General features: G+C 38.9%; 1 protein-coding gene across 1 annotated transcript; it reads right to left on the bottom strand.

Moving 5' to 3' along the window:
• Window positions 1–561: 561 nt before the first annotated feature.
• LOC121526714 (RAS guanyl-releasing protein 1-like) lies at window positions 562–21,383 on the bottom strand. The gene is made up of 17 exons (XM_041813409.1): window positions 21,074–21,383; window positions 20,311–20,486; window positions 11,025–11,130; window positions 9,536–9,598; window positions 9,325–9,456; window positions 7,841–7,994; window positions 7,538–7,711; window positions 6,653–6,769; window positions 6,303–6,578; window positions 5,834–5,914; window positions 4,050–4,154; window positions 3,799–3,908; window positions 3,287–3,431; window positions 3,162–3,198; window positions 2,639–2,782; window positions 1,689–2,008; window positions 562–1,606 (listed from the first exon to the last, which is right to left on the bottom strand). Exons 1-17 carry the CDS (start codon window positions 21,208–21,210, stop codon window positions 1,472–1,474), a joined length of 2,412 nt encoding a protein of 803 aa, XP_041669343.1. The 5' UTR covers window positions 21,211–21,383; the 3' UTR covers window positions 562–1,471.
• Window positions 21,384–25,278: the final 3,895 nt, after the last annotated feature.

Genomic DNA, 25,278 nt, shown 5'->3' with positions numbered 1-25,278 from the left:
TATGGCAGCACTTGTCTGGTGAGCTCAGGTCACAATAGAGCTTTGTATAGTTACTACCTAATTTTCTCTTGTCACTCTGATTGGCCTGGTATGAATGTGACAGAGAGACATTCGTCCAATCACCTTCTGAGAATTTTGAGTCCTGCCCTTTGCTTTGTGTGAGGAGTTTCCCAGATTAATGGGTAATATATCCATGCAATTGATATACAGAACAGTCTATCTGGCATGTCAGGTTATTTCAGTATCTGTAAAGACTGAATTTCACTCTAGGGTTAATAAAGTATTTCTGATCCTGATTCTGAACCAGGCAAAAACTCATCACATAAGCTTTCAGCTAAAATTATAAAAGTCTTAGATATAGTTTCTTTTTTAATAATACAACACTGACATCATTATGCAAAACATATATTTTCAAATATTTTTCAGCACAAGGTTATCTGATCAAACTGCACCATTTATGCTTAGTCCTTCAGAGTTATAACAGCCATGAATATCAGCAGGAAACTAAAGAGGTTTTATGAGGCTTCAGTGACCCCTGGTGGTCACATTGAGTAACAATCAGAGACTTCACAGAGTTTATTCTAGACAATATCAATACTGAGGGGAAAAAAATGAATTTTGACTTAATCAAAATGGCACTGTGTTCACTTTGTATTAACATGACATTACACACATTGCAAACATGTTTCTTGTTCACAGAACAGCACTGCTACAATGGAGCGCAGAATAACATCTAAAATAAAGAGTATCAATATGATGCCAACACAAGCATAAATAATTCACTGACAGTACCAGTCTACTGTACAAAAAGTTCATTAAAGCCACTTTAATTCTGTAGTGTTTAAGACCAGAAATAATAAAAGAAAAGCTGATAACAGAACCAACAACAACAGTTCCATACATCGAGACCTCCAACCTTTGTTCTGCTGCTGTAACCAGTGAACCCTACTCATCATTACTGATCATAACAATAGTAATGCAGTTTTTATATTCACATGCCTCTGAAAACAGCTGCATTTGATTGCTGTTTTATGTTTGACATAAATATTTAGTCACAATATTGATCAAGAATTGATCAAACGCATTCAGCTCTCTTCACACTGAAATACTGTCCTCCTTCAGTCACTCATTCTTCATGTTTTTATGCACATAACAGAAAATCATTCCAACTCTTGTGGTTCACTAAACTCACAGAAAATGCAATTCTTTTCTTTTTTCACACTTGACCTTTTACATTTTTTTGAATAATTTGTACTTCATTTCAGCTGCTTTGAAAAGAAGCAGACACAGCACAAAAATGTCCTTTGCCTTGTTACATGTAACATAACACCCAGTCTTGTTTGATTGTTTGTGTTGCCTTTGTGTTAAAATGTTTAACTGATCATCACTTCTAACTTTTCATGACCAAAAAGTTGAAAACACAAACTTGCTGCTGTAGGCTTTCAACATGTAGGGGATCCACTATATGCGTCTACGAAGAGGAGTCCTCCTCCACAGGATGGAGAGCGTGTCTCTTCAGCAGTGTCTTTAGCATCTCCACCTCCCGCTCTGCCTCCTTCAGCTTCCTACGTAGTGTCTCGTTGGCTTTCTGGAGCCTCTTGTTGTCCTGTGAATGACACAGAAAAACTGGCATGATTTACTTGATGCATTTCAGATGGATAAAAAGGAGACATTGTCCAAACACTCACTGATTCCAGCGCCTCAATGGTGGGCTTGCTGTCCTCCTCTGCCTCCTTGGGCACCACAGACGCTCTGTTTTCCCACTTTGCACAGTGTCTGTGTTTTCTCTGGGGCACCGGGCTGGGACATGAGCTGAGGGGGGGTGCTGCTGGGACCAGCAGAGATGGCTGGGCTCGGCTGGCATCCAGAGCTGCAGGAGTAAGCTGGGGTCCCTCTGTTTGGGTTCCGCTGTGGACCCTTAGGAGCCCTATATGAGAGGTGACAGGGGATTCTGGGCTCCAGTCTTTGCTGTCATCAGATGGGTAGGGGAAAGGACAATCCTCTGAACCTGGAGATGGTCGCAGGAAAATTTTAATGTAAGACAAACTGAAACCAGAGCAGTCATTATAATGATTTTCCACTTTCAAGATGTCTAAAGCAGTTATGTCTTTAAAGAGAAAAAGTCCTATTATCTAAGCCATTAATGGCATAAAGACTTGATTTAGTGTGTAATGAAACCTAAACACAGCCAGATGATAAAAAAGTACATCATAAAAACTAATTTATAGAGAGGCTGTGTTAATATAGCCAGCATGTTTTGAGAAAGTGCTTTGGTGTAAAAGAGAAAGAAGCTTTCTGCAGCAGGTGGGCAGCTTCAGTATTACTGTAAGTGAAACAGTTCAATATGGCAGCTGGGGGGAAATCACCCTCACCCTGACATAACACCCTGTGGTAAAGAAATTATCTCAAAGCTGCAGAAAAAAAAGTGAAACCTGTAAACTCAGAGTTTTATTGTTTTCTGTAAGGTGGGGCAGGCGGTGATGACAGGAAACCTCTCAGCCTGATGGCTGCAGATATGCTCTATAACCAGATGGCTTATAAAATCAGGGACTTCTCAATTGTGTATTGCTGCTCATGCTTGTGGAAAAACTTTCTCTTGTTGAATGTTGATGTATAGTCTGTGGTCACCTAAACCCACCCTCTGAGGTGCCCGCAGTGACGGGTGTTGAGCTGGGTGTCGAGCTGGGTGTCGGACTATCCATGGCGTTGTTCATTATGGCATTCTTCTTGCACTCAAACGCTACCTGGTCCTTGCACAGCTTGTGGCAGTTCATCCCGCAGTCTGAGCAGGGTTAAAAAGAATGCACACATCATATCAGGACAGCAACACCAGTTTACCGTCAACAAACTGACATTTACAGACGTTTTTTGACACTATCAGTCCTGCAAATGCAAGTCAAAGAGCTTTTGCATTGTAACTGTCAAACAAACAAGCTCTCAGATCTTTTGAGGGACGGGGGAGGGGGAAAAACAGTGGTTCTGGCTGCAGACTCTTATTCTTCTGTGCAGCAAGTTGCGTGCACAACACAAAACCACAATGCACCTTCTTAGAGGCTTCATTTTACCTGCTATCCTGCAGACAATACGTGCACCTCTCCCCTGTTTTAAGCATTATACAGACTGGCTGTCGGTCAAAGATACAGATTAAGCGAAATATTTACCTTTGCATCTGTAGCCTTGTCTGATGACACCCCACAACTATGAAGAAACAGTAAAAAACACTGAATTTATAAGGTGAGAGTATAACTAATCATACAACTTCATCCTGGAGTGTGTGCTGACTTACAAATCCTGAGCAGTTGTCACAGAAAGTGGGTTTCATGTAAGTGGTCTCCTGGAAGTTGTGGACAAAACCAAGGCCCAGTTTGGAGCAGATGACACTTGCCCGCATGAAATAGGCGGTAATCTCCTCTCTGCTGACCTGGCCCTCTCTAGAAAATAGCAGCACATATGCAGCATGATTTAACAGAGAATAGAGCTGTGGGAAATATATAGGAATAAACATTCTCACACGCCCTATTATTTTAAGTCTTACAATGATTTATCTGACTGCATCCAATATTCTATACTCTGTCAGGGTGTAATTTTTTCATTTTCAAGTCTAAATGAGAAATCACATGCTCTTCTGTGGGTTGCACATGAGAAATGGATGTGTAGCAGCGGGTGTTATGGTTAGTTGTGTTGCTATTTTATGCTTCCTGTTGCTACACTCATCACTACAAATATACCACTTTGTCTTCCTTTCCTCTGAACTCACATATGAGCTCGGAGCAAGTGCACGACCTGGCAAACACTTACTTCTCTTTGTCCATGACACAGAAGGAAAAAGGAAAGCTAGCAGCAATTTTTTCGAAGTCCCCTTGAGAAATGAAACCGTTCTCATCATGATCGTAGTTCTTGAACACGGACTACAGAAGACAAAAAGGAAAACACCACTGTTGTGTCAGTTTCAGTGAACAATAGCTGCAAAAGCAGGCTGTTAAAATGGAGTGAGGACAATATAAATGACAATAAGCAGCTGTGCAGGGGTTACACTCTGAAATACTTACATCGACCATTCTCTGCACGTGTTTGCTGATGGTTCGAGGATCAGGTTTAGGAGCCACTCCTGATGCCCAATCCACAACCACCGGGGGTCTAGAAGGGGTGGCTGGCTGATGGAAAAAAATTGTCTTTAGAATCAAACATGAGTATGCACATTCACAAATGATTAATCTACATTTAACCTGCTTTTTAGAGAATATACATTACACACTTTTAAATACACATTTACTAATTGTATAGAGTTAAATGAGACAGCGTCATGTCTTCCTTTCTGGGTGATTTTGCATAAAATTTGCATCTTAAAAAAAGGGAAGCTAGCATGTCTCTGTGTTAGCCTTTAAAAGTGTTAATGCACTACTTGACCAACTTTCTCTTTCAAGGTTTTACACTAATGTCAGGCAGACTAAACGATAATATCATACACTTAAAAACAACTTTACAGCTGCTTTTTTGTTTACTGTAGACAGAGCAGCATCAGATTCTCCATTATTCCAGTCTTTGGTTAGGCTCAGTAAACTGGTCTAGTGTCTAACCTCATATTTAACTTCCAGGTACTGTAACATTCTTGAGCTTCTTGTCCATTTGTACAGAAAAAAAACACATTTCTAAATTTCAGAATATTAATTAAAGCCTTAAGAACCTTTTTTTTATTAATTTTATTTGAATTTCAGCTTAACTAAAAGGTTAGCTTGCTTCTCCTGTTAACACTCAGTGGTGTTTTGTTCCCTCAACTTTGCCTGGAAGGCAGTGGCACACCCTGCCCTCCAATCATGTGAAGTCATGGGCTTAGCCTCTCATCCAATCACCAGTCACCATCATATCAAGTGAGCAAATTTGCCATTTTCCCAGACAACTATGCTAGCTTGCTTGCTAGTTTCTATTTTTGGCATTATTAGCTAATATTAGCTATCTTGGGTCAAATCTGAAAAATGTCATAGATTAATAAAAACAAGCAAACCGAACCAACCCATTTGAATCTCCTTAGCAAATTAAAAGCTTATTTATTAGGTAGGCATCTAGATGCCTTCTAGGATGTATAGTGACTTGCTATATAGAGCCTAGCTGACTTCAAGGTAGACAAAGACATGGTAGGGACATATTCATCTCTTCCAGGCTGCTTATACCGGCTTGCCAGGCAGCTGGTTGGTTGTGGATGACTGTAAGGCAGCTAGGCATATTAGTGCTTGGCTTCCACGCTGCCTATGTATACTGGCTACCTGCCAGGCAGCCCGTTGGTTGTGAATTATTGTAAGGCAGCTAGGAATAATAGATAATGAATCCCATCAAACATCTCTGGAGAGACCTGAAAGTGGCTGTCCACCGAAGGTCCCCATCTAACCTAACTGAGCTTGAGAGGATTTGCAAAGAAGAATGTCAGAAAATCCCCCAATCCAAGTGTGCAAAGCATGTTGCATCATATTCAAAAAGACACGTGGCTGTAATTGCTGCCAAAGGTGCTTCAACTAAGTAAAGTAGTGGAATACTATTTCAGTCTTGTCTTGTAATGCATTTGCAGAAAATGTCTAAAATTCTGAGGATTCAAAGGATTATAGAATCAGGCTGCAACATAACAAAACTGAAAAAAATGAAGGGGGTCCGAATACTTTCTGAATGCACTGTATGTACTATTAGAGACATGGTTTTTCATCTACTTTCTAGATTTGGCTTTTAGTGTGAGAGTTGTACAAATCTTTTTGTTTTCATCTCAACAATAAAGTGGATGATTCAAAATTTAAATTTGCAGGTAAAAACATGTTTACTTAAAAGTGATTCTGTGTCTATAACTCACAGGTGCTTTGCAGTTCTTTGGCTCCCTGGCATAAGACAGCTCATAGATGTCATCCTCAGTGTAGTACAGGTCCAAGGACAGCTGTTAGTCAAGAGAGAACAGATGTGAAACAAGCAGAGAAAAAGATCTCTGTATATCTCACTTTTTCTCTTTGAAATATGTTTTGACGAAGGCGATACGGTCACAGGGGTAACTATTATCTCTTCATGGGCAGTCTGTCGTTCAAATTCGATTAAAGCCCCGCACACGGAGAGCACAACAATGCAGCAATCTGAACTCGCTCTCATTCACACTCAGTTCGTCACCCACACACTCATAGATCATAGACTCTTATCACGCCCACACAAACCCGGACAATCCACATGCTGTAACACGCTCATTTGCATCTGTGCTCATCTCCAATACAATACAGTGAATCACGCAGAGCTATAAAAAAAACTTTAAGAGTCTGAATGCATTTGTGCATTACCGTTAAAAGATGGACCAGGTCTTTGTTAGCGTCCAGCCGGGGAGGGATCTGCTGAAGCTGGATCAGATCATTAATGTGGCTGTAGAGTGCCTGCAGCTTCTGGACATTCACTTTGTTGTCCTCCACATAGTCTGGCATGGCCTCATTGACTGAAATCAAGTCTTTGAGATGGACTCCAAGGATTGGGATCTTAAAACCTGTACATTTGTTGTAAGCTTGTCTGTAGTTGTCATAGTTTCTGCATGAGGACAGAAGGTCTGTCATCTCATTCAACACCTGAGGAGAGAAGAAACAGTTTAGTAACTTGAGCATGTTTTTGTTTTTTTATTATTGGAATGGGTATAATTTACCTTTGTGACCTCGTTGGGTACGTGTGAGGTGGTGTCCTTCAGTCTGGAGATGGAGCTGTGGCATAGCCCTCCCACCACAGCCATTAGTGTGTTGTAATTGTGCATAACATGTAGATTCTGTTGGATGCACACAAAATATCAATCCATGCATGCACACATTTATAAACACGCACAATTATACTTGTTCCAGGTAGCCCTGGTTACATAATCCACGACACTGCAGTTATATAAACCACTTATATTGTTGCTTTTTTCTTACTGTGCTCTGATATCACACTCTTTTTTGGAAGTGCTTTTCCCTCTCTTTTCAGCTCTCTAATTCGTGCTGTCACTGGAGCATTATGGTGTGAAATTCGTTTCCACACCCGTGGGTTTTGAGGTTGTCAGCAGTGAGCAGCAGCAGACTGGTGCATTAGTTTTACATGGCAAGAGGTCCTCTAGAGTACAAGTCGCCTAACGGCTCCCTGAGACCAACACGCCACCTCTCAGCGGGCCTCGTGCACCTTCACATTGAAGAGGTCTGATCCGTGACTACGTTCATGATTTGTCTCTCTCCCACTTTCTCCTCTCTAAGTGTGTTCCTCTTGATGACTCCATTAGCTTGCATTCAGTTAATATTTTTCTATTAGTAAAATCTTTGGATATGCTAAAAGCTTGCAGCAGAGCTCTTGAGAATCATTAGCAGCCCTCTGTGAATATGCATTATGCAACTGCCAATTATGCAGCATACAGCTTTGTTCAGAGTGACAATAGATGGTCATTCGTTAGATAAGGTGTACATGCAAGCAAAGAGGAAATGTGTTTTTAACAGTTGAGCTTTTTTATCTTTCAAAACCAGGAACAGAAAGTGTATCAGTGCTAGTGAGAGGTAGGTAAAACCACTACCTGAGCCACGTGGATGAACTTGGTGAAAACCTCAGCTCTCAGCTGTGCAGTCGGCCTGCTCAGCACCATCAGTTGAACCCACTGGGAAATCCCATTACACAGGGCGATGGAACGCTCCATGGCGGGGATGTCCTTCATGCAGCAGTTGTGAATGTAGTTCTGAAAGTCCATAAACTGGCAGGGAGGACAGAAAGATGAGCTGCATGGAAACTGAAGACTTTTCCACCACATCATTTTTAGCTTGTGTACTCAATAAACAAACCATGTAACAAAGATAATTGAAATTGTAGTGTTTGTACTCACTGTTATCCTGCAGAAGGACTTGAATTCCAAAAAGGTGAGATGCTCAGCCAACTCAATGGGCTCCAGGTGATCAAAAAGCAGTGAGACCTTCCTCTTTTTACTGCTGTTGGCTTTAATCTTCTGGCTGGCTTTCCACGACCAGTCCCGTTCATTTCTAGAGCATGCCATCAAACATACGAGCACCACAAATATTATCAGCAAAGGCTCATTACCAGTGAAATTTATTTACAGTTTAAACACTGTTGTGCCAACAAGTTTACCCTGTGGAACAATTGCCCTGTGTTATTTTTAAATCCCCACATGCTACCATTTTTATTCTACTAGTAAAGAGACTTCGAAGAATATTTGCTTGTATTTAATTTACTACTCAACATTATGTAACAGCTACACACTGATCAGATTAACAGAACAGATTGAGACAGTGCTGACATTAATAATCTATTGTTTATTGTGAGGAGTGAGGAAGACTCTACTGTTGGAAGCAAATCATAATAAAGCCAGACTGAAATTTGACAAATGCATACTGACCAGCCAAAAAGCTTCTGAGCGAATGTTCTTTGGACAGATGAGACAAAACTGGAGCTTTTTGGCAAGTTACATCAGCTATATGTTCACAGATGCAAAAATGAAGCATACAAGACAAGAACATGGAGGAGGCTTGGTGATGTTCTGAGGCTGCTTTGCTGCATCTGGCACAGGGTGTCTTGAATCTGTGCAGGGTAACATGAAATCTCAAGACTATTTAAGGCATTCTGGAGTGAAATGTGCTGCCCAGCGTCAGAGAGCTTGGTCTCAGTTTCAGGCCATAGGTCCTCCAACAGGATAATGACCCACAGCAAAAAACACCCCAGAATGACTAAGATCAAAACATTGGACTTTCCTAAAGTGGCCTTCCATGATCCCTGATCTATATTCTATTGAATATCTGTCAAAGGAGCTGAAACACAGTCTGGAGAAGGCCCCCTTCACACCTGAGAGCTGGAACAGTTTGCTTATGAGGAGTGGGCCAAAATACCTGTCAACAGGTGCAGAAGTGTCAATGAGAGTTATAGGAATCGCTTGATTGCATTGATTGCCTCACAAGGTTGTGCAACAGAATGTTAAGTTAAGGGTACCATAATTTGTTCTAATGAACTGGGCCAGGTTCATTAGTTTGTTTTTTAAAATGATTCTGTTGAACCACAATTCAAAGCAAAGTCTGATTTTCATTAGTTAATTTTCATTAAGTGTTTATAATTACTTCTATCAGTTTCAAGTTACTTGAGTGGCCATTGTGGGTTTTTCTTTCTTTAATGGAAGGGTACCAACAATTTTGTCCACATGCGTATAGAGAGATCCCTGGTGGTTCTAAAGCAACATTACCACCTCACATTTATATAATTCACCATTCATAGCCTGTATCATGACTGATGATGGTAAATTCTTGACTGAACAAACAACTGAGAGTGGTGTCAGTTGCCAGCTGGTCAGAGATTAACACTTACATCCATTTGGTCTCTAGGAGAGAGCAAAGACGCTCCTGTCCCTGCTCCCTGATCAGCTCTCTGAACTGCTCCAGGCTGTCTGACAAACTGTGGTGTAGCCGAAACATCATCCAGAACTCCTGGATCCAGTATCTATGGTTCAGAGATGATACCATGTGAAAGATATGGGAAAACAAAATCAAAGTTAGTCTTAAATGAGTGTTAAACTCACCTGATGAGGTAGCATATCCTTTGACACTCTGCTGGCTGCTCATTATCCAGTGCTGATTTAAATGTAAGAGCTTTGGTTAAGGAGCAGATGTTGTGAATATCAGCCCATGTTTTTAGTCTGAAAGTTAGCAGCCCTTTTGTTTGGGTGAAAACAGCTTGTTGGGAAATCTGCTGATCTTTCACACTGTTCAGGACAGGTATGTTGTGAGTAAAGAGTGAACATATGGTATCAGAGTTTTTTCTGCAATAAACAGCTCATTAATAAAGTCTACAGCAACTAAACAAAAGGCGAACAGAAGTGGCATTTGGTAACGTGGGAGGAAGCACAACTCTGATGAGCGTCACTGAATCATTCTGGCATACAGAAGAAAATGAAAAACAAAAAAACACACAATCCATGCCTCATATACTGCGGAGCAACTGTTGATTCATGTGCATTGTTCAGTAGCAGGACGGTGACGACACTTCAATCAATATCCTCTTTTTATTCATTACTGTTCCTTTTTATTCATGCAAGGTGACCACAGAAAACTGACCCTTTAAATTTATATACAGTGCACACAAAGGCACTTCCTTTTCATACGAAGCAGCTTCAATAAACAAACGGACACTACAGCTCTCGATTGGCAGGAATCAGCTTAAAGTGATCCACATAAAAAGACTAATTGCGTCATGGGAGCAGAAGAACCGCCCACACAATCCCAAGGCCAGACTGTGAAGAAGGCTGTTAATGGCCCCTGTGCCTCTCTCCCTGATCCTTACCTACTCTCTGAATTTATTTCATGTATCCTTTTGGATCTTCGGATCAGTACGAGGGGGGTTAAAAATAGCAGAAGGGCATTTGGCGTTGATGCACACTCTGACGTGGGTTCATTTGAGCAGTGTCCTCCTTAAGCAATAAAGGGTCTGTGTTTATATATAGTTCAAGAGGGCTTGTGTGAGAAAGAGGCAGTGGTAATTAACACCTGGAACCTTGTCAGGGCAAATAGGCCCCTCTGAGAGGCTGTGTGACGCTGCTGATCTTTCCTGAATGGAAGCCTCGATTACAGCCACTCCACTCAAGTCACGAGACCTTAAAAGAAACAAAAAAGCATGCTTTTTAGGTGTGAAGTGGAGAAAAAGACAAAGGTAGAAACAAACATTTTCAAAAAGAGGGACTATAGCATTCACTGCTGGCCGCTATTGAGTGCACAAGGCTAAGAATGGAGGATAAAAAGATAGACGTAAAAGGTCTACACAAACTGACAGCAGGAGTAAACACGAACTGCCACTTGCCTATCACATTTTACACTGACAGCTACAGCCTTCATTGTGAGCCAAGTACAAGCTTGATCTCCTGTTGCTGTTGACAACCACAGGAAAGTGGCACGAAGCAGAGGCAGCAAGCTGACGTTACATTCAGTTCTCAATATGGGCAAAAAGTACACTTTGAATAGCCCTGCTGGGTTGTGAAGGAAGTTAAAGCTTCACACCAGACAGCTGAAGGATATAGAGCGATGAGTTTATCCAGCAGGTCACTGGAGGAGATGAGGAGACGGTGCATGGTCAGGCTGATGTTCAACACGTGGCTGCTTCCACACAAACAACCGTCTGAGTCTGCAAGGCAAAAAACAGGGGTTTAATGGTGTATAGTGGAGAGAAAATGAGAGACGACAAGTCACCAGCTTTAATAAAATTAGTGTGACACACTTTTTTCTTTGTTTAGGTGTTATTCAAAGGAAAAAGAATCAGTGGCATCTCACAAATCCTGTGGGTGTTTCAGCTTCAGTTTCCACCCATTACTGTTGTGATATCATGAAGTGGTTCAAATTAAATTCAGGTGCATCTGCTTATGTATTCAAATGTTTGGAGATTTTTGGATAATTTTGGACCAAAACCAACCATAAGGCTGCTAACTTTCAATATCTTTATTTTCCTCAATAATACCTAAAAGAAAAAATAAAAGCTACAATGTATTTATCACTTTTGGACCTACCCTCTCTCTGTTTGTCACGGTCTTGGTACCATACAAGTGCATCTAAAAAACATCAGAATATCATGGTGAAGTTATTTTTTACCCTGTGATTCACTTCAAAAAGTTAAACTTTTTATTTATACATTTTATATTCATCTCATACAAAGTGAAATAAGACTTTTTTTGTTTTAATCCTGATGATTATGGCTGTTGGCTCACAAAAAATCTAAAATCCACTATCTCAAAGTATTAGAATATTGTGCAAAAGACCCTTTTGTTAAGGTTTCCTGAGCCTTCATTCTCTCATTCTGGTTCAGTACAAACAACCACAATCATGGAGAAGACTGCTGATTGGACTATCCTTATTTCAGATGAAGTAAATTTGCATTTCATTTAGGATTCAAGGGACCAGCACCCTAAGGAAGATTTGAGAAGCCCAGAATTCAAGGTGCTTGAAGTCCAGTGTTTTCAGTTTCCACAGTCAGTGATGGTTTGATATGACATGTCATCACCTGTTGTTGGTCCACTGTTCTTTATCAAGCCCAGAGTCAACGCTGTCAGTGGCCTACCATGAGATTTAAGTGCAGTTCATGCTTCCATCTGCTAAGAAGTCTTATGGAGATACTGATTTCCTTTTCCAGCAGAACTTAACACCTGCCCATAGTGAAGCCAAAACTACCAGAAACTGGTTTGCTGACCTTGGTACTACTGTTTGACTGGCCAGCCAACTAGTCTGACCCATAGACCCATAGAGAGTCTCTGGGGAAATGTCAAGAAGAAGTACCCTGACACGCTAGATTTCAAATAAATGAAGCCCTTCTTATAAATGAGTCAAAAATACATGCTTTCATAAAGATGTATTGTTTAATTTGAACAGCTGGACACAGCATTTTCAGCATATGTAACTAAGTGCAAATGATAATATTTGTATAGTACTTTTAAAACATGGGCTGACTGAGGGCTTTAACATGTGTACAAGCAAACCTAAGAACAAAGCTACAGAACTCAAAGACAAATGACCAACAGCAAAAGCACCAAAGTATAGTGGACCACTTCCTATTTGTATAAAATCATCCTCCTCGTGCACGAGGGAGGCCTCCACCAGTACGTCTCCTATAAATGCACTGCTTGAGGTGTGACGTGTCATGGGAAAAATTTGGTTTCATATGCTGCACTTACAACATTTCCTGCAGCTTCTTTCAGCTGTCAATTCTGCACTTCTTGACATAAGCTTCCTTCACACATGCAGCTCAAATCTTACCTCATTATGAAATATCAAGTGAGACATTTCAAAAGTTATGGTTTTTGAGTGTCTTTATACAGCGTACCGTTGATGAATAGTCAATCAAAAAAGGCAGAAACACAAAAAGTTAAACATCTCTACTACCCAAGTACAGTTATGTTCTGTGGGAAATACTGAACTTGAGGCAAATAAGCAATAAAATAAAAATATGTGAGAGAAGCAGTATGAGGAAGGAAATCAGTCAACGAGATAAAGGTGTAAAAAATAAGGGAGCAATACCAAAACTAAAAACAGCCAAAAATAAAAGGAAATCAACAGAGGTTAGTATAGGATAAAAAAGAAGTAAGAAGAGTAGAAAAAGGAAAAATAAGAGGATAACGTCACATAAAAACAAATCTATAAAAGTGGGTTTTAAGAAATGATTTCTAAATGTCTTTGAATTTGCAGGCCTAATCTATTAATGTTAGGATTTTAATAGCTTAAAGCTACGTTGGGGAATTGAAGCTGGCTGTATGATACAGACTAGAAATTATATGAATATCTCTTCATGACCTAAAATAGCAAACAGTGCAATAAGTAAGAAGATTGCCTTTATCAACACGTGTTTTGTAATGTGTGAAACCACTGCTGTGGGGTAGACATGAGACGAGGCACACATGACAGCACGCCGCCAAAACAACTTTGAATTTTGTAATTAATTAACTAATTTAACAATCACACAGCAAATGCTTATTGTGAGGGACATATATGTGATAAATTTGACTTTTAAAAGAATGCAGCATTATATTTCTCATTACATAACAACACTTAATTTCTGTTGTCCACAGGGGGCACTGAATGTGCCACAAGCCGAAAGTTACTCACAGGAGCATTAACCGCCTGAGAATTGAGCTTTTGTTTGGAATACATTTTTAGTTTCTTCCAGTTATTTGGGATTAGTAGAGCCTGATAAGTTTGAAAGCTCAGCCCTGTCTTTGAACAAGATTTAGTTTTTCCTTTTTTTTTTTAAATGTCCCCCAAAATTACATGCAAATTCCTCTCATAAATTTCTTATCAGATTCCCCAAAATTTACAAATACATATCCCCAAAATTAAAAAAAAGATGGAAAATTTCTTCAAACATCCAAACTAATTCCTTGAAATGTCCATGTTTTTCAAATTCCCCAATAAATCACACATACATGTCCCAAATTTCCAAGAAAATACCTGAAAATATCAAAGCAAATTCCCTCTAAGATTTCCAATGTAACTCTTCAAAACACACAAAAATATCCCTAAAATTTCCATGAAAATACTTGAAAATTTTCACGCAAATTCCCCAAATTATCAAGACAAATTCCCTAAAATGTCCATGAAAAATTCCTGAAAATTTAATTGCAAACATTTCCAACATTTCTGAAATAATTTAAACTTCAATGGACATTCTGAAAAGTTATCTGAAAAAATTCTAATGGCAGAAATGATCACTCTGTTATGGGAAAGCAAACATGAAATGTAGGAGGGCTTACAAAAACATTACTGAAACTTGGATTATGGACAGACCATACTTTGAGTAAACCCAGTAGTCAGACTTATTGCTTCATTGATACTTAATTTGTAAAACACGTATACTTTATCAACTTCTGCACTGAATTAGAGGAAATAAAGAAAAGTGATAAGCAGAGCATTGTACTCCGATGAAAACTACACAGTATTTCCACCCACAGAGACAGTGTGTAAAGGTAACCAGATAAACCGATGCATACTCTATTACGATCCGCCACTTTTTCAAACACTGGCTCTTTTTTCAAAGTTTGCCTGAGTGTGTGAACCTCCACTACTTGTCTGTCTCACTACCTTTTTCACTTCCTTTTTCCTTGCATATGTATCTTACTTCCTCTCTTTGTGACTGGACCCCTGTCTCACCTCTGAAATCGTCAGACCCACAACATGAGAATCTTTCTTGTCAGCCACTTTGAAAAATGTGACTACGTGTGTTCAAAATATTACTCAGTGTGTCACATTAGCAGATTGGACATATAATCACAGAAAACACATTTGTCTGTCTGCTTGAGTGGAGCATCAAACCACTTATCTTTTGTTCAACTTGAAACCACTGCCACATGCTAGTGTTTGACAACACTATTTATATGTAATGGGATGCTCTAAATCTTCCACCCACAATCTGTAGAGATGAACACAACTTGCAGGAAAATAACATCTGTGAATTCTGAGGCTGAAATATTTTCCTTTAAGCTCTAGCAGTATCTTGATACCATCAAGGACACTGGGCGTCCATGGACCCACTTTTAAACCATATCACCTTGGAAATACCTCAGACACCATGGCAACATGTTTTCCAATCTTTGTTATCTGTAAGCAACTCAGTGCTCCAGCCGCAGCTGACTAATCCAGCCCTCATATCCTGCATGGGGTGTGTTTCTGTTCATGACACGCAGCCACCTGCAGCTAAACCCAGTGAATGTTAATGACCTCACCAGCCGTGTCAATGTGAGCGTGGAAAGACAAGTGAAACAAGGATTCAGTTTTTGTAATGATCAAGCTGGTACAGTAACAACCTCATCATGCAGTTAAACATATATTTGTATAGTGTATAGAGTGACATGTCCTCTTTAAATTTTAGGTAAACTCAGCTCTAAACATCTTTTACTAAAATTCCAATACATACACGTTTTAGATCACAGTTTAACAGTAATCGGGTCAAACCTAAGGTTAATCCACAACAGGATGTCATGACTCTACATCAGGTGAACAATTGCTCCATACTTTTTCACAACCCTAAAACCACTAACCCTCCTCATGCAGGGTTAAATGCAAGAGGAAATCCCTTCTGGACTGTCTTTTCCTGGCTGGAGAATTAGGAAAGCTGCCACCCGCTACAGTGGATATGTATGATAGTGTATGGTGATAAACACTGCTGAAAGCACACAGTGCCTGGCCCACTTTTGGGGTTATCTTTGACAATCATCACCCCCTTCAATCCAGCATGTGGCTTTTCCTTGTTTTAACAGAGCCTATCAGACGAGATGGTCTCTTTGTGTTAGAGGAATCAGGATGATGCTATCTTTCTGTATACTGAGTGCACAGGGCCAAATGTTTGATCTTATTTTATATATAACTAATAACATAACCATCTAACTCAGTCAGCTACTACACTTGCACAGAGCAATAGGACAAAGTAGTCTGCAAGAGGCTTTAAGAGTAATGGTTACATTTATGGAGGGAAGTATTTGCATGTCCCAAATCACATACGTCTGTTACTAAACTGTATTATTTACTGTTACTATACTGTATTACAGTACAGTTAAATGCAGTAAAGAGCACTTTATAACAGCAGGTTAGTATTGTCTCAAATCAAGCACTACCGTTTTGCAGTTACAGGAAGTGACAAGGGTTGACTGCCACGATTTCTTCTACTTCCTTTTAACAGCAGACGCAGATGTTAGGCGATTACATTCAAAAGTCAATGGTTATTTTCATTCGTTATTAAATTCATATAACTTGTATTTTAAGTTAACATTACTCACTTACAGAAAATTAACTTATGTAGTCTTAAATACCTTTTTTCTTGATTGATATCTGATGTCACTACTAATAATACACTAGCTAACTTACGAATGCTAACGTTAACTAGCGTGCTTGCATGTGAGCAGTACAACATCTGCTATGTCACCAATATAGCGTCCATTGAGGGTGCTAAGTGTCCATTATTCCAAACACAATACTTGGACGGTTTTGAGTGTGCAAGAAGTATTCTGTATTTGAGAATACTTCTTAATGTGAATGTATTATGCACACTTATGCACTCATAATGTTTGTTATTTAGTGCAGACATATGCACTTTGGGACTGACTGTATCTGAATATAGTAGTAAGCTAAAACTGAGTAAAAGATTGAATAATAACTTAATGTAATTGATGGCTGTTTAAAAATTATTAGAAAGTAAGCTAATGACTGGACAACAGGTAAAGACATTTGGAATTAAGAAATGAATAAATAATGAAATAGTTTAAAATATCCAAATAGAAAGCTAAAAGTGATGATAAAACAAAATACATTTCTTAAAGTAGGTGGGCTGTTTGAAAAGTTAGCTAAAACATTAGATAAAAGTGATAAGCTAATGCTGACAAAAGTCAGATAAAGGTTTACAAAAAATGGTTGAAACTGGTTAACATAATGGATAACAGGTAGCAAGATTCTTAAGCTATCTGGCAATAGAGCAAAGCAGTCTATCAGCTGCAAATAAAGAGGAACAACTTAATGTTTTGGTTTATGAACGCACAGAAATAGTATATAAAAGTTAGCTAAAACTGATGTACGTTTTAATTAAATGGCTTTAAGTGATTGTGTTAAAAAGGTTAGCTAAGCTAGAATCTAGACAAATGGTTAAAGTAGTTAGCTTAGAACAAAGGATGAATGGTTGAAAGCTTAGCTTTAAGGGATATTTCAGTGTTTTTGAAGTTGGGTTGAATTGTACCTGGCAATATTGTCATTAGCCTGCAATGATTTCAGTGTGTGTCACCTTTAAGATGACTCCCTGCTTGTACCAGCAGGGATATACAGTGTAGAAAATGGATAGGCTATGCCACCTGCGCAAAACTTAGCGAGCTTTAGGTTAAAATGGGCCAAAAAACATTGTTAGTTCAAATGCACACTATCAGAAAAAAGAAATCTTTGCTGTTTTATTTTTCACTATTAGCTTAGTTTGTTGTTTTTGTGTCTGTCGTAACCCGCATACCTAAACAACTGTTCAAATGCTGCTACTCTGCATGGCCTAACTTCCTCCAGCGCATCCTGAAACGCTCCTCCAACTCTCACTGAGGCACTGGAGGCTAATATCACTACTATTACCAAGTACCTCATACATCTCAACATCAAAAATATCAAAATATCTCTCTAATGAATGCACAGAGATATTATGTCAAAGTTAGCTAAAACTAATGGTAAGTTTTAGCAAATGGCTTTAAGTAATGAATAGAGTTAGCTAAGCAAAAAGCTAAAATAATGGTTAAAATGTTTAGCTTAGAGTAAAGGATAAATGGTGGAAATGCAAGAAAATAGGCAAATCTAATAAGTTAGCTTAATTTTGGAATGTTAAAATAAATAGTTTGAAGTAAAGTAGAGGTCTTGGCTTAAAGTTTGCTAAATGTGATGGACCAATAGCTTAAATTGCTACTATAAAGTAAATTATAAACGGTTTTATTTTGATCAAAAATAACAGTAGTAATAAAAATAAATGCCAGCTGCAAAAATAACTAACAGTGATGGATAAATGGCTAACACAGTTAGTAAGGAATCATTAAAGGATGATTCAAATGTAAGTAATACTGGATGATCAGTAAAGCGGTTAGCTAAAAAGTTATTTCACTAAAAATAACAGGAAATGGTAAAAGTGCTTAATGGATAACAGTCAAAGTGTTAACTAAATTGACAAATAAAGGGTTGAGAAGTTAGCTGAAGGCTACATTAGCTCTACATTTTTTTTAGTTAAGTGAATACAAATATATACATTTTCATGACATTTTTGTTTTTACAAATAGAAGCACCTATATTACATACACCTTTATTGAGATTTGCATTTCAAATTGAATTTAATCAGGTTAAGCAAAGCAACTAGAGTGCTGGAGTTTTTGTAATACAGCTGTTGAAATAATTAAAAAAGGGTTGGAAACACTGAGATGGAGTTTGAAGGCTTTTCATCAGGCCGACTGACTTTTTAATTCTAGCTGAGCATTTTATATGATTACATTAAATCAGTAAGTGGCACTAATCTGGTGATGGCAATAAACTACATTGACACCTCAGTTCTACATTATTGGAAAATAAAACCTATTTAACATGAATCTGTCATGGTTAGATATCTTAGACAAGTGCACAATGTAAGACAATAAAACTAAACTGGCTTTTCTCGTCCACACAGCCTCTAAGTCTTTTGGTATGCTCATGCAGTAGGGCAGGGGTTGTGTCGGTCCTGACTCCTTAGTCGTAGCTCTGATGTACAGTACAGCTCATATTGTTTTGTCTCGTAGTATAGAGAGCTAATCATTACCAGCAGCATAGAATCTCTTCTACACTTTTAGTAAATCTAATCTTTGCCATTTTTCTTGACACTTTAAAAAGTATTTGACCATTTCCATATTTCTTCCCGTCCAGTAAGTGAAGGACATTTTTTTTCCATTTAACTCTCTTGCTGCTGCTCACCATGTTTGCATTTTCTTGGCACAGATGTAATAGAACAAAAGAAACCAGATCAAACAGTACACATGCACTGAATAAAACTGATTATTTGGTAAAAAGTTAGGAGTGTTAATCTGACTATTAATAATGCAATAATGGCCTTTATGTACAAAACAAATCAGGTTATGCTGTTTGCAAAATTGGGTAATCAGTTAAATACAGACATCAGATAATGATGGTTTATTTGTGTGTGCAAACACACTCACTGTTAATATATTGTTTGATGTTTTAGCTCATAAACGATACACAGATGATATTTAAATCCTAGAAAAACACACAACTACAGTTTATATGATTTGGGGGATAATGGGGTAAGCATGCATTGCAGCAAAGTCCAGTGTGTTCTGGACACACTGATGATGTCAACAGCCATTGATCCACACCTCATGGTTTGCTACATTTCAAAGGCTAGTCAGCATCTGAAGAGTGAAGCTGACCTTTTGGTTCAGTGAGGCTTGAAGCTGCCATCAGGTAATCCTTCAAATAGCTCTTACGTGCACTCTCACATTTAAAAAGGTTCAGGACTGGCAGACCTTAGGGGTTCACGTATGATGTGGCCCAAAGTGGAGCAGGACTGTGGTCCGTTTAATCAAGATACGGAAGACCCCAATCATAATACAATGTCTAACTGTAACCTGGCTCCTCTGTGACTCTGGGACAAGCAGCAGGCTGTCACTTATTTGTGGTTCCACCCTTTTAAAGATAAACTGAGTTACTGGATGTCATTTTATGTGCAGCCCATTGTAACACCTCTCCACTGCTTTTGCTCCATTTGTGTAACCAGGCAACGACAATTTGAAAGCTCGTCTCTTCAGAGATGCAATCACCATAAATCTGAGAGCACTTCAGACAACTTGATGAAGCCAATGATATTTGCCTGATTGATCCAACTACAGCCTACTCAATCACTGCTGTTCCTTTTTCTTGTTTACAAAACCTGCACAATATTTTGCATACAGCACAAATACTAACAAATACAGTTTCAAAAATATAAAAATGCCATTAAAGAAAAATGACTTTGGCTCTGTTAACAAATCCTTTTCACTTTCAAAAACAAAGCTTGCTATGGGCGCTGAAAGGCCTGCCCGAACTTGTTGGAGATTTGTAGCATCATGGAAAAAAACAAAGACTTCTGGGAAACCATGGCACTGCATGTTCTCACACAAACTAAGATGTAGGCCTCTTATCTAATTGTTTTGTTTTTAAAAAACAGAGAAAAATACTGCATGAAAGCATGAGTCAAACTCAAACCAGCATTTCCAGGGAATTGTAGGAATTTGGCGAGGCACAAACAGAGATAGTATCCCACCTTGCAAAAATGAGCAGCTCAGATTGGACTTACCAAAGGAGCGCAGACAGGCCTGGATAATTTCCTCCCAGCTCGCCCCCTTGGTGAGGTGTCCGAGGGACATCATGGATTTGCCTGGAGTCGTTTGTGCTGGGCTGGGTTTGTGGAACCGGTGAGGACGGCCTGGAGGAGAAACTCTGGACTTGGGGCCACATCCTGAAGTCACTCTTCTAAAGAAGCACCAACACAAGAAGAGGGAGGAGGGAGGAGGCACAGGAGGAATGAAAGTGTGTTTCTCTTTACATATAGGGATGTTAGGTGTGTATGTGCATGTGTTTAAACCATAACCCCTTTATATTCATATACTTCTACATTAAACAATTAATGTAAGTGACAAAAATGCAGCCATTGTTCTGACCAAAGAGCCCCCCTCCCCTTGGATTTTTGTTTCTCATTGTTCTCATTTCCTTCCTTTACGTTGGGGAAATGCCGGTTGGTTGATTGCGGACATCCAGTTTAAACTATTGACTGACAAGAAACAAGGATGCATTTTATGGAAAACTCGTGCAGCTTTGAAGCAGGCTATGAGAACATCGTGCTTATTAACCTGGCGCGCGTTTGTGCGCACAGCAGTTTGGTATCAATTCACTTTTACGCACGGCGTGGGCACACATTTGGACACACCTGTTTATTTAGCGACATAAGGAGTTAGTTTAGCAAACTACCAGGCTTTTCTAACAGAAATAAGCTAGCTAATTTTTAACGACAACGCGCATTTCGATCCATTTTTATTAGATAAAATGAATATATGACTTACGCGTCGTCTTTTCCTTTGTCATCCGGCGTTATACTTTCGTTTTGGTTGTTTTCTTTTGACTGGCATCCCATGGCGAGGTACTGGGCGACGAGCGGCTGAACTAGGCTGTCCATCTGTGTCCTCCTCGCTGGGAGCATTTCATCGCATCTGCTCGGCTAAGTGCGCCTCGTCGCTCCCAGCAGCATTGTGCTGACTCGTCAATGGACGTTACACAATTAAGAGTCACCACAGCCTGTGTGAGAGTGGGCGGCCGTGGTGCCGGGCTGTCACTCTATCACACGGAGTGGGCTCTCCACTCCTCCAGTGGTTACCTCTTGCGTCAAAATTTGACGTGTGGCAGGATTGTGAACACTTTACAACCTGTATCACTGATTGAATCTGGCTTCTAAAGTCTCGCTTTAAGGAAGAAGAATAAAAGAGGAAGGGTTATCTTTCATTGCATACACTTATAATAAACCATAATCTATAATCTAAACTATAATCAAAATATATTTTTTTTAAATCAGAGACTGTACTCGTTTTTTTCTTGCTCTTATCAAATCAGTTTAGTAAAAAAATAGATCCTTAGCATCTTTAAAAATACAATTTGTGTTCCTTCTTTTATTCCTTTAAAACTCACTGTTTGTTCAGTCTGGAGAACAGGAAAAAGGTGGACCTTCCTCAAAAGATAACAGTGGATGTGGGCGCCATCATTGTGGATAGTTATCATACTGAACCACCTACATTAGAGAGGATGCTTCCTGAAATCTGTCAACTGCTTTTTGAAGTTAAGTGAGTCTTATCTCATTCATGTAAGTGGAATACATGGCTCTATAAGAAGACATGCCAGTGGATGGTAAAGTTGTTTACACTCACGCTGTGGCTAAGATGTTCTCATGAGACTTCTTACACATTCCCTTACAATTTAACAGCTCCTCAAAGGCACCTCTGATAATATTTTTATAATGTCTTATGTGGCCTCCTATCTAAAGTGACAAACTCCAAACAGCTGAAAGTTGTTAAAAATATTGAGCTGTGTTAACTTATAAATATAAAATAGCTATTTCAGCTCTTTTTTTTCTGAGTTGACAGAACATATGTTTAGTTTTCAAATCTCTTTAAATATTTTGTGTCATTGTACTCAAAGGATTTGACAATCAACCCTTAATCAGCATAGTTTTCCCAGAATGTATTTGGGCATTAGACACTTTTGAAACATGAGTGAAGTGGCCCACTCAGTTAGATAAGGTCTGGCTTGGATAGTCCAAGGATTTTTAAAATGATCTGGCTCATTTGACTCAGCTCTGCAAAAAATAGTCAACCTGGTAGGTTCCCAAATGTTCATGTGGGTACCAGCTGGCTTCATTTAACCTGCAAACTTTATCAGTGTCATGATATATGACTGTCATGTGCTGGTATATTTCTCCTATTATGCATGAATTTCTTTTATAATTAATATAAATACTGTTGTTTCCCTAAAACTCCTCATGAGTCAGATAAAAGATTTATTTTGGGCCTTTATTAGATAGAGGGGGACAGTGGACAGACTCAGAAACAGGGAAGAGAGCGGGGAGAGACATGAGGGAAATGGTGCCACAGGCTGGACTTGAACCCGAGCTGCCCGCGCCCTAACCACTCAACTACCGGCGCGCCCCAGATAAAACATTCTTATGGCTGGACTTCATGACACACCTGATATAAAAATTAACGTTACATCATCAAGCACAGCCTTTAATGCGTGGCGTTCCTGTGAAGCAGTGCGGAGGAAAACATTATCTCTACACTGTAAAACCAAACAGCTGAAGGTTGTTAAAAAAAAATAAGTTGAGTTAACCTAAAAATCCAAAACAGCTATTTCAGCTCTATTTTTCTGAGTTGATTGAACACACTTTTAGTTTTAAGTAAACAGTACTTGATCGTTCTAAGTGTTTCTTGTCTTTGTTCCCAGAATGTCTTTGGGCGTTAGACACTTTTGCACCATGAGTGAAGTTACTGACTCAGTGAGAGAAGTCCCACCTGTGAGGAACAAATATATTAAACCATGGAAATTATACTAAACACAATGGAAGAGAACTTCCTTCATCAATGTGTATTTTAAACTTATTGTCACTTTTGTTCCTTTAAATTGGACCACATTGGGTGGCATTAATGTTAAAAATTAAAGTATTTGATGAATATTAAACAGAGATCCCCATGCACACCCCAGGTAGTCAGGGGCTGGTCGGTAGCAGGTCCAAACTGAACAAGGAGAAAAAATCCGGCGCACACTGAATAAGATTTTACTTAAACTTTATTATGAGCAAACAACGTGTTTCGCCTCTAGCTTCTTCAGGCTTGCCGACTGGGCTTAAAGTTTAAGTAAAGTTTATTTCAGTGTGCAGCAGATTTCTCTCTTTATTTGATAAATATATTAGATAATAGAGTTGGATGAAGACTATAGCTCTTGTAAAAGTGCTTGTATATGTTTTGAGGTGAATCTAAACTGGAAGCCAGTCAACTTTTGATCTCATTATCATAACTTTTTATCTCATAATTTTGACATTTAATCTCATAGTTTTGACTTTAGTACAGTTTACTCATCAATCTCATAAAACAGAGACATACAAAATAGACATGAATTAAAAAAAAAATTAATAATGATATAATAAAGAAGTTCTAAACCAGGGTTCGGATTAACCTGACACGCCAGATGGATTTGTTTCACACATCTATCTGGGAAAGCTTCAATGGGAAATGTTTGAGAAAAGGCAGAGGCTTTGAAAAAACTCAGAGGGTGATTGGGTGAACGTTCCATCCGTCACATCTCTACGGGCCAATCAGCAACAAAACACGTGACGTAGCCGCTATCGAGCTGCTCGTGTGCAGCTACTGAGGAATAACGCGAAACATGGTGACTACAGACATGTAAGTACTCGACTTTTGTCGTTTTTGAGAAGAAAACAACTCACTGCTGTTCTTTGTTCTTCTTTTTACGAAGAAATGTCATCAAGTTCTGATAAAACTGGCACTTTAGCAGCATCCACGCTAATCTCTTTCACCATAACTGCACCAGCTCTTGCTGCTGCTTGTTAACGTCACGACTCTACTGGGCCTGAAAGTACTGCCCCTCGTAGCTGATTGGTCCTGTCACTTTCTAACCAGGCTCAAATGGTTCAGATGGGAGCTTTGCAAGGTGGATTCGCCAGTGAGAAACAAGGAAATGGGCGTATCCATCTGCTTTGCAAGGTTAGGTTCAGATCTTATCATTCATACAAAGAGTTGGCCCTATGAACCTGCTCATTCACAAATGACACATCACTACTGCAGAGGGAAACCACATTTTATTATGGAGGGTTTACTAAACATGATGGAAGAAGACTTCCTGGTATAATGTTCACCTTTTAGTCACTAACTTGTAGTCACCTAAGTTTGCCTACCTTGAATGGAATGAATGTTCAAGATTAAATTATTGAAAGACATAAGGAAAATTTGCAGTGGATGAAGAACATGTACCTTCATGAAAAATACTTAAACATGTTGTTTTGAGTTGGATTTATACAGAATTTATAATTGTAGGTTAGTTTCCACAGTGTAGTTTAACTTTAAAAAGTTATAGTTATGTAACTGTATGAGTAAAACTGAGTTGATATAACTTAAAAAGGCTAAGTATCTGCTTTTAAACAATTACTATTTTTTAGTGTGTATTACTTAATATTTTTTATGTAACCAGTCGCCTCTAATATTTTAGTTCTGTTAATTCATTTGGGATTACAGTTTAATTCTATATTTTAACTTAAGTCATACTGAATTGAATGTATTTCCTCTACTTTAAAATTTTGACGTAACCAGTTTCACTATATATTTTGAATATTTTCAGTTTGTTCAGTCTTACAGTGCAGTAGTATGACTGATAATTAGAGAAATCCTGTATACAAGAACATGTTGACGCTGTTAGATTGACAACAGAGTATTTTAAGTGGTCAAGTTCAAAAGAGAAAACTCCAAAGCAGCAGAACTCATTTAAAAAGTCTTACCTTTATTTTACTTTATTAATTTTTGTCTTAAAATTAATGGTGTGATTGTTACATCTGGTATCATCGGTGTGGTTCTTTTGTCAATGAACTAGAGATGCTTTGTCTGGTTTGTTAGAGGGACAGACATCTCAGCAAATGTAGTCTTAGAAAAGGGTTTTATGAGACGGTGAAACATGCAAGTGCGTTTACCTGCCTTTTTAAGACATATGGGTG

The sequence above is a fragment of the Cheilinus undulatus genome, linkage group 18 (assembly GCF_018320785.1).
Source record: "Cheilinus undulatus linkage group 18, ASM1832078v1, whole genome shotgun sequence".
In the NCBI taxonomy this organism is placed as follows: domain Eukaryota; kingdom Metazoa; phylum Chordata; class Actinopteri; order Labriformes; family Labridae; genus Cheilinus; species Cheilinus undulatus.
This window is presented reverse-complemented; position numbering and strand designations above follow the sequence as displayed.

What these genes read in the sequence shown, in the direction of transcription:
- LOC121526714 (XM_041813409.1), bottom strand. Translation starts at nt 21,210, where the DNA reads ATGCTCCCAGCGAGGAGGACACAGATGGACAGCCTAGTTCAGCCGCTC. An exon ending in GTGACAACTGCTCAGGATTT is followed by an intron (nt 3,199 to 3,286) that starts GTAAGTCAGCAC and finishes GTTTCTTCATAG; the next exon opens with TTGTGGGGTGTCATCAGACA. An exon ending in CACTGCGGGCACCTCAGAGG is followed by an intron (nt 2,009 to 2,638) that starts GTGGGTTTAGGT and finishes GACCATCTCCAG; the next exon opens with GTTCAGAGGATTGTCCTTTC.